Source organism: Triturus cristatus, chromosome 3_2, assembly GCF_964204655.1.
Source record: "Triturus cristatus chromosome 3_2, aTriCri1.1, whole genome shotgun sequence".
In the NCBI taxonomy this organism is placed as follows: domain Eukaryota; kingdom Metazoa; phylum Chordata; class Amphibia; order Caudata; family Salamandridae; genus Triturus; species Triturus cristatus.
Genome location: NC_140584.1, coordinates 462,517,092 through 462,533,538, shown reverse-complemented (window position 1 = coordinate 462,533,538; position 16,447 = coordinate 462,517,092). Strand labels below are relative to the sequence as shown.

At 42.0% G+C, this 16,447-nt stretch overlaps 1 protein-coding gene across 14 annotated transcripts in view; it reads right to left on the bottom strand.

Moving 5' to 3' along the window:
* Window positions 1-16,447, bottom strand: part of SOX6 (SRY-box transcription factor 6) — a 783,111-nt gene that overhangs the window by 473,907 nt on the left and 292,757 nt on the right. For 13 of the 14 annotated variants that reach the window (XM_085648104.1, XM_085648094.1, XM_085648105.1 and 10 more), the window contains one exon: window positions 12,111-12,345. In XM_085648104.1, coding sequence (XP_085504230.1) covers window positions 12,111-12,345 — 235 coding nt within the window. The remainder of the gene's footprint in view (window positions 1-12,110; window positions 12,346-16,447) is intronic. The other variant, XM_085648098.1, reaches the window with a different exon arrangement.

The following is a 16,447-nucleotide window of genomic DNA, read 5'->3' as shown; positions in this document are numbered from 1 at the left end:
TATCGGCTTACGTCCCCTCTTGTTACCCTGATGTCAGTGACACATTAGTTTCAATCAATTATGATCACATGATTACAAGTTTTCAGAAATCAACAGGTTGCAGGAAAATAATACATATTCAGATATCGAGTGTAGCCCAAATTTATCTGCATGAAGCTCTTGTCTACTATAGGCCTATGTGGACTACCAGTTCCTCCCCAATGTTCAATCCTTTCGGGTACTTCGTCCCTAGATCTATAATATACCGTGACTCTAATCTCCTTAATCTGCGTATTCTGTTACCACCCCTAATGTTTACAGGAACCTGATCAAGGCCAAAATACTGTAATTGATTCCTGTCACTTTGGTGACATTCTGCGAAATGACGTGCCACAGGATATGCAGCATCTTTTTTGTCAATGGCTCTCAAATGTTCTAGGATCCTGATTTTAAGTGGATGTATAGTACTGCCTATATAGCGCAACCCGCAGGGACACACCAGACAGTATACAGCAAAGGGAGTGGTACAGGTCAAAAATTTGGTTATGTTCCGTGATCTTACTATATCAGGTATATTGTATGACAGAACTCTTCTGCTATTTGAGCAGGCTTTGCATCGGTTACAGGGAAAGAACCCCTTCATTTCTTTTAAAGTACTCCTTCGTTCTGGAATTCTTTCTAGGTGGCTCTTTACCAGCATGTCTCTTAGTGACCTAGCCTTCTTAAAGGTTACCAGAGGGTAGGCTGGAATGTCCTCACCAATGACACTGTCGGTTTTTAAGATATGCCAGTTTTTTCTCAGCATACGTTTCAGATGATTTGCCTCTGAGGAGTAGGGGGTAACCATCCGGAATTTCCCCTTGCCAACATCCTCACCCTGTATGGGTTTCTCCATCAGAAGTTTATCTCTGGGGATCTTTCTTACCTTCTGCAAGGTTTTTTCAAGGGTCTGAGATTTATACCCTCTCACTGCAAATCTGGCTACGCAGTCCGAGGCGGCCGCCTCGAAATCCCTTTCCCTAGTGCTGTTCCTTTTCAATCTAAGTACGCGTCTGTTTTGTTTGCTGTAAGCCGTTAATAAAGAACGACTTCAATGTCCCCCGTGAGTGCGGTAATTTCTTCAAAAAGTAAGAGAAATTGGAGCGACAATATATATATTTATATTCAGAACACAGTTCGCTGGTCTCCCTGCCGCTTTCTCGGTGGCGGGCTCAAGCGAGGTAGCGATCCTCCCAAAATTTTCAATATGCCCTTTCATATTCTGAAAAAAGCAATCTTGAGCCCAACTCCATAAACGTGATTTCTTTATTTATAAAATGGCAAACAAACGCCCGACGCGTTTCGGTGCAGCCCGTGACCAAGGTGCGGCTGCACCGAAACGCGTCGGGCGTTTGTTTGCCATTTTATAAATAAAGAAATCACGTTTATGGAGCTGGGCTCAAGATTGCTTTTTTCAGAACACGAAAGGGCATATTGAAAATATATATATATATATACACAAAACGTATGGACAATAATAATAAAAACTGCTTAAAATAATAATATATTACCAGAAGTTTACAAATGATGCAATTTTGTAAATAGTTAAAAAAAATTTTTTTTTTAAAGAATACAGTAAAAATAAAAATCCTAAATAAGCAATTATAGGGAAAGTGTTAATGAAGGAGTCAGAATTGCTATTCCCAATCCAATCTAAGCAACATTAGGAAAAGAATTTAAATTTAGAGGGGCCTGATTCCCCAATCGCACTCCTAAATGTTTTCAGTAAAACATTTAAATATCGACCCAAAAAAATATATATTTCAAATATCATGCAATAAATATAAGATAAATAAAACTACATTTTAAGGATACAAATTCTATATTACAAATAAAATAAAACATTGTATTTAAAATTATTGCACATATTTGAAATTCAATCACTTTCCTCCAAGTATCCTATGCAACAAACAATTAAAATTAATAAACCTACTATAAAAAGGAACACATATTAATATTGGGTTAATTATGGAACAAAACAACTAAAATCAAAACACTAAATATAGAATTAACCTGGTAAGTGCGCCCATCGGCCAACGGCCGTTGCGAGCACTACTTCGCTAGTGCTGCGCATGTCCGTTGGCCGACGCAGCCCCGCCCACCTAAAAGAACTCCTGCACCGCCGCGGTAAAGGAGTCAATCAACATAATTTAATAATTAAATAACCTGATCAACCAATTAACACTTAATAAAAAATAAAAATAATTACTCAATTAGTTCATTTACATAATTCGTTATCAATTAAAACATAAAACTACATCAAAATTAATTATTATTAAAAGCAATAATTTACATTTGAAAACAACTTTCTACCCTAATCCATACAAACCCAGCACCCTTCTACTAAATTACCAATTTTTAATTAAAATAAAAACATTATTTTCCTATAAAAACTTACTAACTATACTATAACAAATTCAACACAACTATTATAATAATAATAATACTAATAGCTTATAATACTAGAATAAATGATGTTTATATTTCAAACTAATTAAAAACAATACTGCATCCAACTATATTAAATATAATGATATTATGCACAATTATGTTTAAAATGACAATCAACACCTTGAAAAACAACATTCTTCCTTTCCTTCAGCATTACGGCCCCTAAAATATTTCCAATTATGATATTCTGCCAATTATATTTGCGGCCCACAACATTTTTGATTCAATATTTTGGACAAACACAGAGCAGAGGCCATCACTTATGCCTTCTCAGCAAAAGTCTGGCTGCCATACTTAGAGATCCCCGCCTGGCAGGCGGGGATCTCTCTGCTTTTACTGGAGCCATCACTGCGCGGCTCTTGAAACCAGTGGTGAAGCCTAGTCCAGTGTTTCATGCACCTACTTGGCAAAGTCTTTTTATTTTTCAAAGAAAAAATTCCAAAATGGGAGTCTAATTTTGAGATGCAAAAAGTCGATGGGAAGGGTGCTTTCTCTCTTCATGTGTGGGCTACAGCATACGTTCTCTGCTCAGGATCACCATGCTTTATATGCCCCACCCTAAATAGGGTGAGATGATTGCCACAATGACCTGAAGGCCCTGTGGCAGGTCAATTGTGTCTCACGCTGAATCCTGCAAAGGCTTCACTATCAGAAACCCTGATCTTACCTGACTCTAAATACAGAGGGTGAACTGCAGGTTTGGCAGGGAATGAACACCGCCCATTTACAGTGGTACAGCAGTGCTCACATTACACCAAACTGCAAATGACAACCTATGTATCTTCAACTTCAGATAGCATTGAATGTTCACCTAGAGTGACGTGAACTTCGCTTGTCAAAGGGTACTTGGAAAGCATGGGACTCATAGGAGACAAAGCCAAGCAGAATGAGGGGCTGCAATATTTTGAAGAAACCTGAGGAAGGGTTAAAATATGAAGGATGGCAAGTGAATAAGAGTATGCAAAAGAAAAATACATATTTTAAATGCGGAGCAGATTGTTGTAGAACACATGCATAGTGAAACAGTATAGGCCTTTTATGTTCAGTCACACACCCAACCCACTATCACCTATCACAGAATTAAATACTAACTCTGCATTCCACTAGTGATGCATGTCAGTCTTTCTCTTGGTGTGCCATGACTGTTTATAACTTGGTGTGCTCAGAGCTGAAGTGATAGAAGTGATGGAAACAATATAAAGAAATGCATTATTAGGGCTCTAATATATGTAGGACTTAGGGCCTGATTACGAGTTCGGCCGTCCGTCGGGTGCCAAACCCATGGTGGAGGTGCGGTGGTGGTCGAGGACTTGCGCACCAGTGGTCCGACTGCTGTATTGTAACTGCAGCGGTCGGACCTCAATGGCACTGCCTCAACTGCCACGGATCCGCGATCCCTGGTGGTAGCACATCGGTGTGAGGCCCCAATATGCTCGGCTGGGCCGTTGAAGCCCCGCCATGCATATTACAAGTTTGCTCTCCACCAGTGGTCTAATAGCGATGTTCACGCCATGAAACTGCTGAGGGGAGGAAACTAAGGCGGCCCTACAGGGCCCCCTGGTGCCTCAGGCCTGGGAATGAATGTAGAGTGGCACATGGTATGCCCTCCTGTCTGCATGCATGCCCTGTTTCTGCATGGCATGGACTGTTAAGTCCATGCCGTGCAGGAATTTGCTTTAGCATTCTCATGGCGCTGCCTTTTTTAAAGGCACCGCCAGGGGAACATCAAAGGACCGCCCGTCATACAATGAGGAAACTCGTAATCTGGCAGGCAGCTGGCAATCGAGTTTGGCAGTGCAGGAGCAGGGCGATGGAATGCCACCCCGCTCTTGCACCGCCAAACTCGTAATCAGGCCCTTCTTAAATTATACTTCCTGGCTATTTTTGGAACCACTCGGATATTTTGGAATCCAAGGTATGTTCATGTTGTGAATTATATGAATAACATTTTTTAAATGATTTTGAGAACATTATTAAACCTTACCATAATTGTGAAGAAGTGCTATTTGGCAGTTGTGAGTTATCTGCTCCCACCCTAGTTTTTCTCGCTGTGTCCTATTTGGGTACCTTTGCAGAAAAGTCAATTTTCACTGCAAAAGCCATGGTCGGACTGGTAGTCTTCTACTCTGTCATTTTCCTCTTTCAGATCCAAATGGGCTGCCATGACTCAGCCACGAAAGCCCCTATAGTTCCAATCTATTTGCGGCCTCCTTCAGTGTGTGGTTGGTTTGTACAACGTTCCCAGGCAGATTTTGGTTTCAATTCCATGCCGTGGGAAAGCTCTGATTTTGTAGTGATAAATGCATTTGTTCTGTTCTCATGATTGAAATCATTATAATATACAACAAAATTATTGGATTTTCCATGTAATGTTACACTGTATATTGGAAACATCTCACACGTTAGGTGATGCTACTGGATAAATCGGAAAGAGAAATGTATTATTGGGTGCTGCATGCACCACATCAATTATGTTTTTCTGCTGGTGTGTGAATTCCTCCTGGAGTATTTTTGTACAGTGGATTTGAGCTAGGCTTGGCTGGACAAGATGTTGGCCACGGTGGGTAGTGCACATTGAAGAATCTCAGATGAGTGCGTGCTATAATATTATGAGTAAGATAAAGAGTTCATGAAATGGGAGACTCATAAAATAATGTTCTCTGGTTAATATTTTTGGTTAAGGGATGATTGTAATAGGAAATACTCTAAAACAACTAGCTTGTTCATGCATTAGGGCGCTTATTATGATAGCAGGCGGTCTGACCGTCCAAATAGCATGTGACCACCGGGCTGCAAAGTGCTCATTTTCATGGCGACTTGTGCTGTGGCCCAGGAAATGAGCCGCATCACAAGCCGCCGTGAATAGACGCACTTCCTGCACATACATGGACCATGTGCCATGCACGGTGCATGGATGTGAGTGGGAATACTACGTGTGTCCTCAGGGCACTTTACAGTTTGAGGCCCCCAAAGTCCTTTTCGGAAAGACTGTACATGGGGGTGTTCCTGCCATGAACAGGCTGTCTGAAAGAGATATCATCATTCCAACGGCAGTGTCTGGCTCAGCGCTGCCTCCATTTGGGATTTGGACCACCTCCCCACCGGGATCTGAGATCCTGTCGGAGATGGCAATCTGTCCCCCAACTGAATATGGTTTGACTGCCAGCATTGTAATGAGTCGGTCGGACCGAAGAGCTGTCGGCGGTTAGACCAACACTGATGTCCTGTTGGTTGCGAGCCTACCACCATCATAATGAAGCCCATAGTGCACACAGCAGACAGGAAACCTGAGGTAGCAAGCCCTTAAACATGTGGATAATAGTATAGTAAAACAAAGTACTATTTTATTACTCAGAGTGAGGGTTTGCCATGCTGTCATCCAATCAGTGTCAGAATTCCCATCGCAGCATCTCACAGGAAAAGGCAGGTTGAGGTTGTGAAGCTTTGGACTTTCCTCTCACAAGCAAAGATGTATTTATCAGTCCTTGCAATTACAGCATTTATGTCTCTCTGCTAACATGGTTGGGGCTTTCAAAGACTGTAAAGCATCCAATAATACTCCAAAAAAAGGTTCCCAACTATTACTGAAGTCTGAACATCTGTCAGTAAATGTTGCAGCTACTTTTTGGTCCTGACAAACTTTAATAAAGTTTTCTTAACTATAATTTATGTTTAATCTTTGTTTATTTTGGTCAATATATGTCGATGTATATATATAAGAGATGCACTGAAGTTGCTAATTTATTTATCTAGGCATATGCGGATCATACCCTGTGACTGAAAATCAGAAGTAACACATAAACAGTAACCTGGCTGTGATGATTCAGTGCTGAAACTGTAACACAGTGACAAGTACATACATATAACTATGGTTAGCTTTGAGTATCACTGCTGCATTCTGTTCCGCTTCTCTGTTGAATGATAGACCATTATGTATTCTGTACAGTTGCATATGATTAAGATCCAGATATATGACCCACTTAAGTCATCAATCACGAATGGGTGTTGGAAAAATGAGAGGTGAGCACATTTTCCTCCGGATAGAGGAAATAATCAGATGACCTCATTGGACCTGCATTGTATGCCTAGCAAGGCAAGGGCAAAGTATTACTTCCATCAGGCACAAGCCATGCAACGGTTTCTCTTTTATGAACTTTCAGCCAGAAGTGCGAAACACTGGTCCCAAAATATGGGTTGCAGTATTTGTGTGACCAATGTGGAATTGTGTGAGCCAATGGTGTACCCATAGGTCTGTTCAGAAAGTTCCGAATCATACTGGGTCACAATTCAATGTACATAATCACTATTCATGAGTTAGGTCACGACTTGCAACTTACTATGAATGGTAGCCATCACTGGGATGGTAAATTGATTCAGACCACAATGTCTGTCACTTCTTAAATATAGATACACTTTTTTATGCAGCCTATTTTTTTCATAAAAACTGGCGCTGTGTTTAAATACAAAGGGCCTCCATCACAGCAATGACAGATAGTTCATCTGCCGAATAATAAATCCCACAGGATATTATGGGATGTATATTTTGGCAGATGGGATATCTGTCACCGTTGTGATGAAGTAACCCATCCGCTGAAATCTAAATCAGGCTCAAAGTTTGGTACTGTTTAAATGTTTATTTGAGAGAGGACAGTTATCCCCTGGACTTCTGCCTAGTCCCCAACAATCTTTGTTTTACATTCACAAAGAAGAAGGGATGCCAAGGGAACCCCTTCCATTTTGTGAATGGCTTACCACCCTATGTGGGCAATGAGTACATTTTGAATATTTTGCAACCGAATTTCAGACGCCAAACATAGCAATAGCAAATAACTATATGGAAGGGGAACTCTCAACATGCCCTTTTCCAAAGAGAGATTTGTTATACTCTTCTAAACCCATTCTGAGATTTGATAACCTGTTCCCGAATTAAAAATGGTTTTGTTTGATACATAAAGCATTGTTGTGGTTGCAAACTATGAATCCGGGCCTTTGTGACCACAAACATACTCTGTACACCTGGCCATTTACGAGGTGCTAGACTTTACATCCTGATAACAACATGCCAATTGTCACCGCAGCCTTTCTCTGCCGAGACATTTTCACAGGTTCTTGAAAAGTAACATTTGAGTGTCTCTTGTGGAATTGTAGCATGATCATCTAGATGGGCTTTTCACAGTTTATACTCTGCAGACAATGACTGCTGAAAGAAAGTCTCTGGTGTTGAATACAAGGAGTGATCCTCAATGCAGCGTAGATGACTATCACTGATGCTTCCATTGAAGAGGATAATCATTCTGAAAATATAACTAAGAAGAACTAAGACATAATCAAAGATGGGAAAGACGGGGCACATTTCTTCATACTAGAGGACAAAGTAACTGCTCTGTGCAGTGCAGAATCACATACAATGCCAATATCTCTAAGTAGAGAGAAAGGGATAGAAGATGCATCTGAGTCAACTTCAAATATCTGTTTGGTGACATCTTCAAATAATCCTTGGGGATTTTAGGCCAGTAGGATAGCTCTCAAACTAATGTTTGCTGTTTGAACACTTAATGAGATGAGCAAAATTCTACCTCGAGATAAGGTGAGCAGCTCAAACATAATCCATTATGAAGAACACCGCCCTCTACACCTGAGAGAAGCACATCTGCTGATCTATGCAGTCATCATTTTGGTTGCAGATGCTCAAACTGTGTGAAATTCTACTACTTGAAAGCAGTTGTATCCAAAATCCATGACACAATAAGCGTTCCGTGCTTCTCCTGCCCTTTGCAAGTTTAATGTGGGTTTGGCTCCTATCTTTGGTGGGTATGTTCTTTATGAAGAAACCTTTTGTTCAGTGCAGTGTAGTGTGCTTGAATAATGAGTATTTCTCAATAAGTGATTTGCTCTTCTTTTGTCCACTTCTCAACTGCAGACAGGTCTTTCTATCACTGTTGCTGCATCAATTAGAGCCCTTGTCTGTGATTTGCTCATTACTCTTCTAAGCTGCTTCTGATTAAGTGTGGGAGGTGAGATCTGCTATGATGGCGGAGCGTGCAAAGTTTTTTTACCCCACGTTCCGCTTGGAACGTGAAGTTTGGGGAAAAAAGTAAACTCTGCTTCCCATGGAGCGGAGCGAAGTTCAGTTGCCGGATGCCGCCCCACGATGATGAGCATTGCCCCACCGAGGCCAGGCCCCGCCCAGGCCCTGGCACCAGTCCATGATGATGATGAGTGCTGCCCAACTGAGGACAGAACCCGCCCAGGCCCTATTGTCATCACCCATTCTCCGCGGACCATGGCCTCTTTTGAGCAGGTCCACCGCCGGCTGGAGTAGGCCAAGCAGCCAAAGCTCCACCACTTCTGGGTCCAGAGGGGCAGGAGGCGCTGCTCACCGACCTATGAGAGACGAGAACTGCAAGGATGCAGCTGAGGCAGGGGCCAGGGACGGATGCAACCAGGGACTACTGAAAATGGAACCCATGCCTCTGAACTCCTGGACCGTGTCCGCTGCAGTCACTCAGATTCTTAAGCGAACTGGGAGCAGGAAGGTGAGTTCGGTGATATTGGGCATTCCAACCCTGTTTTGCTTAAATAAGAGCTGTGGCAGGACTGGGAGGCAGCATCTCCAATCCATTTCTGAACTACTGCAGAATGGTGGCATTTTGCTAGGGTGGAGCGGAACTCCACGGAATTCCACTGAGTTTTTATGCATCACCACAGAATTCCGCGTAGTGCAACCCCGCAAACTCTGCCCCACCCTTACTTTTGATGTAGAATCCTTGTTTTCTATCAAATCTGTGGTGCAGTGTGTAATATTACTATAGCACAGATAGCCATCAAGAAGCCTAAAGCATTCTGAGGTGAGGCCTCAATCCACTTACTTCTATTGAAAAGTTTAAGATCGAAGACTCGGTTTCCATAGGTGCCCAATGGCTAAGCGTTCTCCAGGTTCCCTAGCGAAGGAACGCCCTTTCGGGTGCTGGGTCCTCACCTCTGGAATGGGCTTCCTTGGCACCTAATCCGCTAACACTAAGAAAGTCCTGCAATCGTGTTGATTTTTATGCCATGTGAAGTTACTGCCCCGGGTTGTTCTGTTGTTTTTTCTATCCATTGTCTCTTTCCCACGATGATTCTGTAGCTCCATGATGCTACTAGTGGCAGTGTACCTTGTAGATTAATTATTAAATAAATAGCATGCATTTAATCTTCGATAACTGTGTGTAAACTGTGTTTACAGTAGAGTACGAGCTGAAAGTGGGTCATTACTGCAGCACGCTATGTTACCACTGAAATCTTAAAGTACATGTTGAGCATTGCACTTTAATACATAATCTGAAGTACTTTACTAATATTCAATGCCTTTACGTAGTGCTGCGAACAGGGTGTATTGCTCTAGGTGCTCGATTGCTCGCATTTTGCAGAGCTCCAAAGGGGCTTTAAGGTCCTGAGAAGATATTCACCTATGGCCTTGTGATTATAGAGGGATCTGTGCACCCAATGAATGAATCAATCAATAACACACTTCTCAGGCACAACAGTAGACTACTCCGTAACAGTAAATGTTCTGTAACATTTCTGAAAGAGTGTACTGTCACTGCACGCTTTTGTGGAGAGAACGCTAGAGCTGAATATCAAGGCTTGGCCAATTCTCAGAAGATCTCCGCATGCACGTGCAGTTAAATGCCTGTTCCTACAGTAATGAAAGGTGATTGCGTCTCCCACAGGTCTCATGCCCACATCCGTTCTGAGCAAAGGCCTTCTAGAAGTTGAATATAGCTTCTTAAACAAACATTTAAAGAAACGTAATGATTTTAATCAAAACTGCTAGATAGATCTAATTTAACATCAGGTCCAAACCTTTAGGGCAGCTATTCAAGTTGCTGCCAAGCTATGAGTAGCAGTGTTAGGATCCAAGAATTGCATAGCTGTGGCGTGTTTCTGTCAAAAGTCCCGAAACAGCCTGGAGACGCAAGCCGAAGCAGCAGAGAGCCCTCCGCTAAGGCTTGTGTGCTGACAAAGCACCATTGCCAACGAGGCCACAAGTCGAGCACCACCAAGCAGGCCAGGCCCTATTTTGGTTCAATTTCATTTTGACTTGTATGGACAATGGAGCAGTAGAGGGAAGACAAGGCTGCTGAGTTGCGGAAAGGATCCGCTTCACTCACTCCAGATCTAAATTTTGTCCTTCAGGTCCTTACTGACATGGGCATCAGTTAGAGGATCAGGTTAGATGGCGCTGGGAAATGGACTTTACGACGTGGCTTCAAGAAGGCATTCTGTTTAATCGCAAGCTGAACACTGCTTGCCTTAACCATACATATGGCTGAACCAGGCAGTCGGCATTGTAGCTGCTGGCTGGGGCGAGAGGAACCGGAAAGTAGGACCTGCATGAAGGATGGGGACGCGATGAGGTAAGTTGGGCTGGGGGCGTAGGGGGTGTTGGTTTTAAGGGACGGACCATTTTAGGGCGAAGGGCGGTAGGTTTTAAGTGAGAGGGACGATTTTAGGGTGGGGGCTGGGGTCGGGGTAGATTTTAAGGTAGGAGGCAAAGTTTTAGGGCTCGGGACGGAAGGGGCAGTTTCCAGGGCAGGGGAGGCAGTTTTTAGTAGGGGGCAGAGTTTTAGTGCTCAGGGCAGGGGGGAAGGGGCAGTTTTCAGGGCTTAGGGGTAGTTTTTAAAGCAGGGAGAGACAGGTTAGTTTAAGGTTTAACGGCTGGGGGAGGGGTCGGGTGATAGGGCAGCGGTCAAGATCTTAGGACTGAGGGTGGAGGGAAAGGGGCATGAACTTTACCACACATCTTTACCAAACATGCCTTATTATATTTGTGGTTTGGGATGCGTGGTAGATGCATGCGTGGTTCAACCATGCATGCCTCTGTCATACAACAGATTGCACTGAGCCGTGTGCTCCTCTATCATCATTTCGGAAATGAGATTACCCATTTACACATACTAGCCTTAACTGTCGGAATCCTTATATCTAAATATGAAAGCATGACAACATTCTAGTATGGCCCAATCGCATGATCTCAAGTTCAGAAAAAATGTACTTCTTTTTGTCTAATTTCTTTGTCTACTTCACTTTCACCCTTTTTTCTCTGGCTTCTTTCCATCTTTCCCTTTCTTCTGCAACATTCTTTCCATCTGTTTCATTCTTTCTTTCTTTGTTTTCTTGTACTTTTTCTTCCTTTTTGTCTTGATTGATTCCCTTTTCCTTTCATCCCATTTTAATTTGTTCCTTCATCTCTCTTCATTTTATTTTCCTGCTCTTCTTTCTTTCTCTTCCTATTGTTCTTCTTTCTTTCCAAGAAAACCATATCACGGATGTTTTTTCCATTCTTCCACCCCACCCTGAAAGGCAGCGTTGGTCCCTCAAACAAAATTGTGTTATTCACTATTGGTACACACTACCCAATGTTTATATAAAATATGCTCCCTCTCTTTGTTCCTGACAGTATACCTGTGAGGGTGAGTCAGAAAGGAGCCCGCAAACCTGCACGTTCGTTGTATGCTACCTGCCTCAGCAGGTACCTGCGAATGACTTGAGTGTCTTTAGGCCACATTCACAATCATTTATTTGCAGTACTGCCCCAGAGGACATTTCTACAAGGCATTAACAATAAGGGTATTTTCCACACTGTGTGCTTGACTTACCATTCTATGCTGGGTGGAAATCATACTGTCCCAGTCAACGTCGGATTGGATGGTGGTGGTGAGGGTAGATAGCTCCTCGGAGTGAGGTTTGTTGTGCATTAGAGGGTGCAGGTGCGTGGACATGTGCTGGTCATTGCCTTCCTCGCCATCTCGTGATGCCAGGTCCTGGGTCATCGTTTCCTCCCCATCAGTTGTACAGGAAAATGGAGATGGGGCTTGCTTGGAAGACATTCTTCTGCAAACAAGGAAAGTTGTTTTAAAAAAGCATATCAACCTCAGCAACTATTTTGATGACAATAATTAGCATTACAACAGCATTCTAAGAGTCAGGAACACAATACACTGTACAATTTACTACAAAAGTCAGACATGACCACTTTAGTAGCCCACGTGTGACCCAGTTATGTAGCCACTTGGAAGTCAGAGTAGAGAGTGCTCGAGTAATATCCACAACGCCAACCCAGGGAAGTGCTTAATTTGTAAAAGAAATAAGTGCAAGGTCCCTCATCAGGAGGCCACCACATGTTGCACCACCGATTGCCCCAGCCAGCGCAGCCGAGGATAGCAGCAATACCACTACTAACCATCACACTCCTAAAATTGTGACAACTAGACTATTCCAGACCCCTAAAGCTATAAGAATAGCTTGGGCGGCAGGTATTAGTCATTTTAATGTTTATTGGATTAAAAAAACTGCTGTTTTTGTGCTCCTCTTGAAATTAGAAAAACAGCACCGCCTTATGGCAGATTGACATATGTGCCAGTGTTGACAATTAAGTGCTGGTATCGAGCGCCAGAAACCATAGGCTCAAATTAAGCACTGACACAAGGACACCAGGATAGACAGGACATGCCTTTGCTGGCCAGACCAGTTATTGCAGTTCTTCAGAAATAAAACAATCAAACCTCCAGAATGATAGAAATTATTCTCCCAACTAGAAAACCAGAGCAAAGAGCATGTCATAGATAAAATAGCCCTTTTCATTTATTTTATTTTGGTTGACATTTTTCTAAATTGCTACTTGCCACCAACAGTTTGCACAACTCTCCCCCAACCCTGGCATTCTCCATCCTAGTTTACTGCCATCTCTTGGGTAGCCTGCACTGTTTGAAGTAGCCATCCGCTAATAGTGCCCCTTGCCACTTAGGTTGGCGTTGCTGTTAAACTTGATTTTTTTGTTTGTCTGTATGTATTTTTAAAGAATAATGTGAATAGCTGGATTATGAAGCGTGATACAAAAAGCATACCATTTTCTATATACTTTTTAATTGTACCTTACCCCACATGCTATGCACCGTTTTGAATTCATATTAACATCCAAATAAACTTCACCTTATATTAGCGCGTTGTTGTTTTGAAATGAATCAGTGTGGACCTTTATAGTTCCCTGCATCCTCAGCTCTGGTGTGTTTGTAGCTGTGCGTGCTGGCACTGCGTGCTGGTGCCTGCCAGCAGGCAGCTCAGCACTTCCAAGAGGGGACTCCATGCCAGAGAATACTTCAGACCCAACCATTCAGTGTTGCACCAAAAGTCAAGCAAAATAACCCACCAAGGCACCAGCCATTTGCTTCAGTTACCAGACTCACAACTTCAAATTAAGACCTCCTTAGATAGCCTGAATAGTTGTGGAGGGGTTTCGAAAGAAACTCAACCTTACGTCTTGGCAGAGACACTCACTCGCAAGCAAGTTTAAATAGCGACTGTGACATTTTTTATCAGGCAGAGACACTTGCAAGATGGTCTTCTGTAAGGTGTTGCATTGTTTCAGGTGAATAACCTCCCTGAAGCAAAAACTACATTGTGAATAAAGATGTCAGTGCTTAGTTAAGAAACATTAGGAAACTATTTGATCAGTCAGAAGTTAAAAATGAAAGTGCTGTATCTTTGACGGCTTACTAGGAGTTTTGTGGGTTTTAAATATTTTGCATTAAAGCCAGGCGCAATTGTGGGTCCATCCAATGGATAAAAGACGGGCTTGATCTTCACCTCCTGTAGCACACAACCATTGAGGACAACAGTGAGTAACATGAACCACACTGTTTTGCTGTAATACTGCTAGTATTCATGCACTATTTTAAGATTAGTCCCAATGCGCGTCATGAACGGTAGGCCAATCAACAAAGAGCAGGCCTTGTGCTCACAAGCACACACCTTAGAGGCTGGATCCTGGAGCATCATGTAAATCCAAGTATTCCCCTGACGCTTTGTGTGATCTTGGGTATATGTTTATCACTCGGCATATTATTGTGTTAGGTCTATGATAATGGCTGAAAGAAGGATATCAAAACACTGACAACAAGACTGCCATGAAAACTGAAACTAATCGAAGAAAGCTGGCCCCTCTGTCTTCGACATGCCAATGGTAAGTATTGCAAACAGTAATTTAAGGTGCATATTTATAAATTGTCGTTTCTGTTTTTCAGATGACTACTCACTTTGGTACCACTGATAACTTTCGAAATGTATGAGAGAGCCAGGTGATGCAATTTCAAGATAAATGTTCTTGCTCTCATGTAAAAATGTGTCAAAATAAATAAGAAGCTAACAATGTGCAACACACACCCATCACAACTAGACACAGATCCATCAACATGTTCAAACAAAAATAAGAATGTGTGAAAAACAAGCACACATGAACCCGGTGAACACAAATGAGCAAACATCTGAACAAAGGGGCACTAATACACCCATTAAACTAGCACATGTACAAATATAAATGGATACACTCGTGCACCGGTGCACACACGCTCTGCACCTGATATTAACTCCTGTACCTAAATGCATGAACATGAATTTCAAAAGAGGCATCCACCTGGCACAAATATATGTACTAAGCTAAAACCCAACAAATTAAGGTTTCAAAGGCAATGCCACCCATGTAAGGCGCCGGCACAAACAAACACAAACCAGTATAAAGTCTCAAATATTGAGTAGACGCTAACTCTCCATACAAATGCAAGCATACACATATTCACACACACAGATTCACAAGTAGAACTCACACACCCCAGGGGCAGAAATACTACCATTGCACAGTCAAGTACACACTCTTACAGAGCGACTGAAATGTGTACAGTACATACTGAATGGAAAAACAACCGTAATGTACACATAGTGATACATACCTGCAAACTACAACAGACATGTAGAGACACACACACCAGTACACGCCTTGGGCTCAGCTATAAAAATAAAAAATGCATAAAAACTAGGCAATTTGTATGCAAAATGTGGTTCCCATATGGCCAGCTCATACATTCCATTTACTCACATAAACAGATACACAGGCAGTGCATATAATCATGGACATGTAAACAGAAAATCGAATAGAGCAGAAAATAGCCACTCACATACCAATATGCATATATGACACACAAACACATATTCTCAGCACAATGTACAAGGTAAACTAGCACATAAAAATGAAATATGCAGACAGAAAACAAAAGCACGTATACATACAATGCATGCCCACATAAACAACATAAATAAACACACACACACAAAACACAAAGCATACATAAAGCTAACCCATTTTCACACATCCTTCACACACCGCACCAACATATAACTACACAGGCGCATGCTCGATGCAAATACTATGATAGTAGCCTTTTTTAAGTAGTCAAGGCAAAATACGCATTTAATCGAGGTCCAGAAAACACAGAATAATAACTCTAGACCCTTCCCATGCCTGCTGCAGTAAACCTTGGGGAGTTGGGGAAAGTAACAAAAGCAGCAGCCCTGGGCTTTCAAAACCAGTCTCCAAGACCTCCAGCCCACCAGGGAAATGCTCGGTGGAATAAATGGCCTGTCCGCACCTGCCTATGCTCTTGAAACCAGAAAACAACTCTCTGAAACCTGCTATTAAACTTTTAGAATAAGATCCCAATTGTGAGTGCTCTCCAACATTAATTGATTTCATACCATTTTTACAAAATTCACAAATCAGTTAACATAGGAAGCCACAGAGGCATGTTCAAATTAGCAAATCATTAGCTTGCAAGCACTGTCTTTACAGACAAATAAATACTGATTAAAGAGTCTGGAAATCTGAGCCTAACAGTTAAATTTACAAATCTGTCACATGCTTTCATGAATATTACAGTGAAGGAAGTTTCAGGTGCAAAGAAAAATAATTGAGTTAATTCCGATTTAAACAGTACTTTCTGTGCAGCAGCCTACATTCACATAGGATTTAACAACTAATTCTACATTTCTCACAATTAATCAAGAGGCTCAGATTTAGTATCATGGAGTGAAAAAATGACTACGGGATAAGATAGTCTAATGACACATTTTTTCATCAAAACTATTGCACAGCTAAAGCACCCTT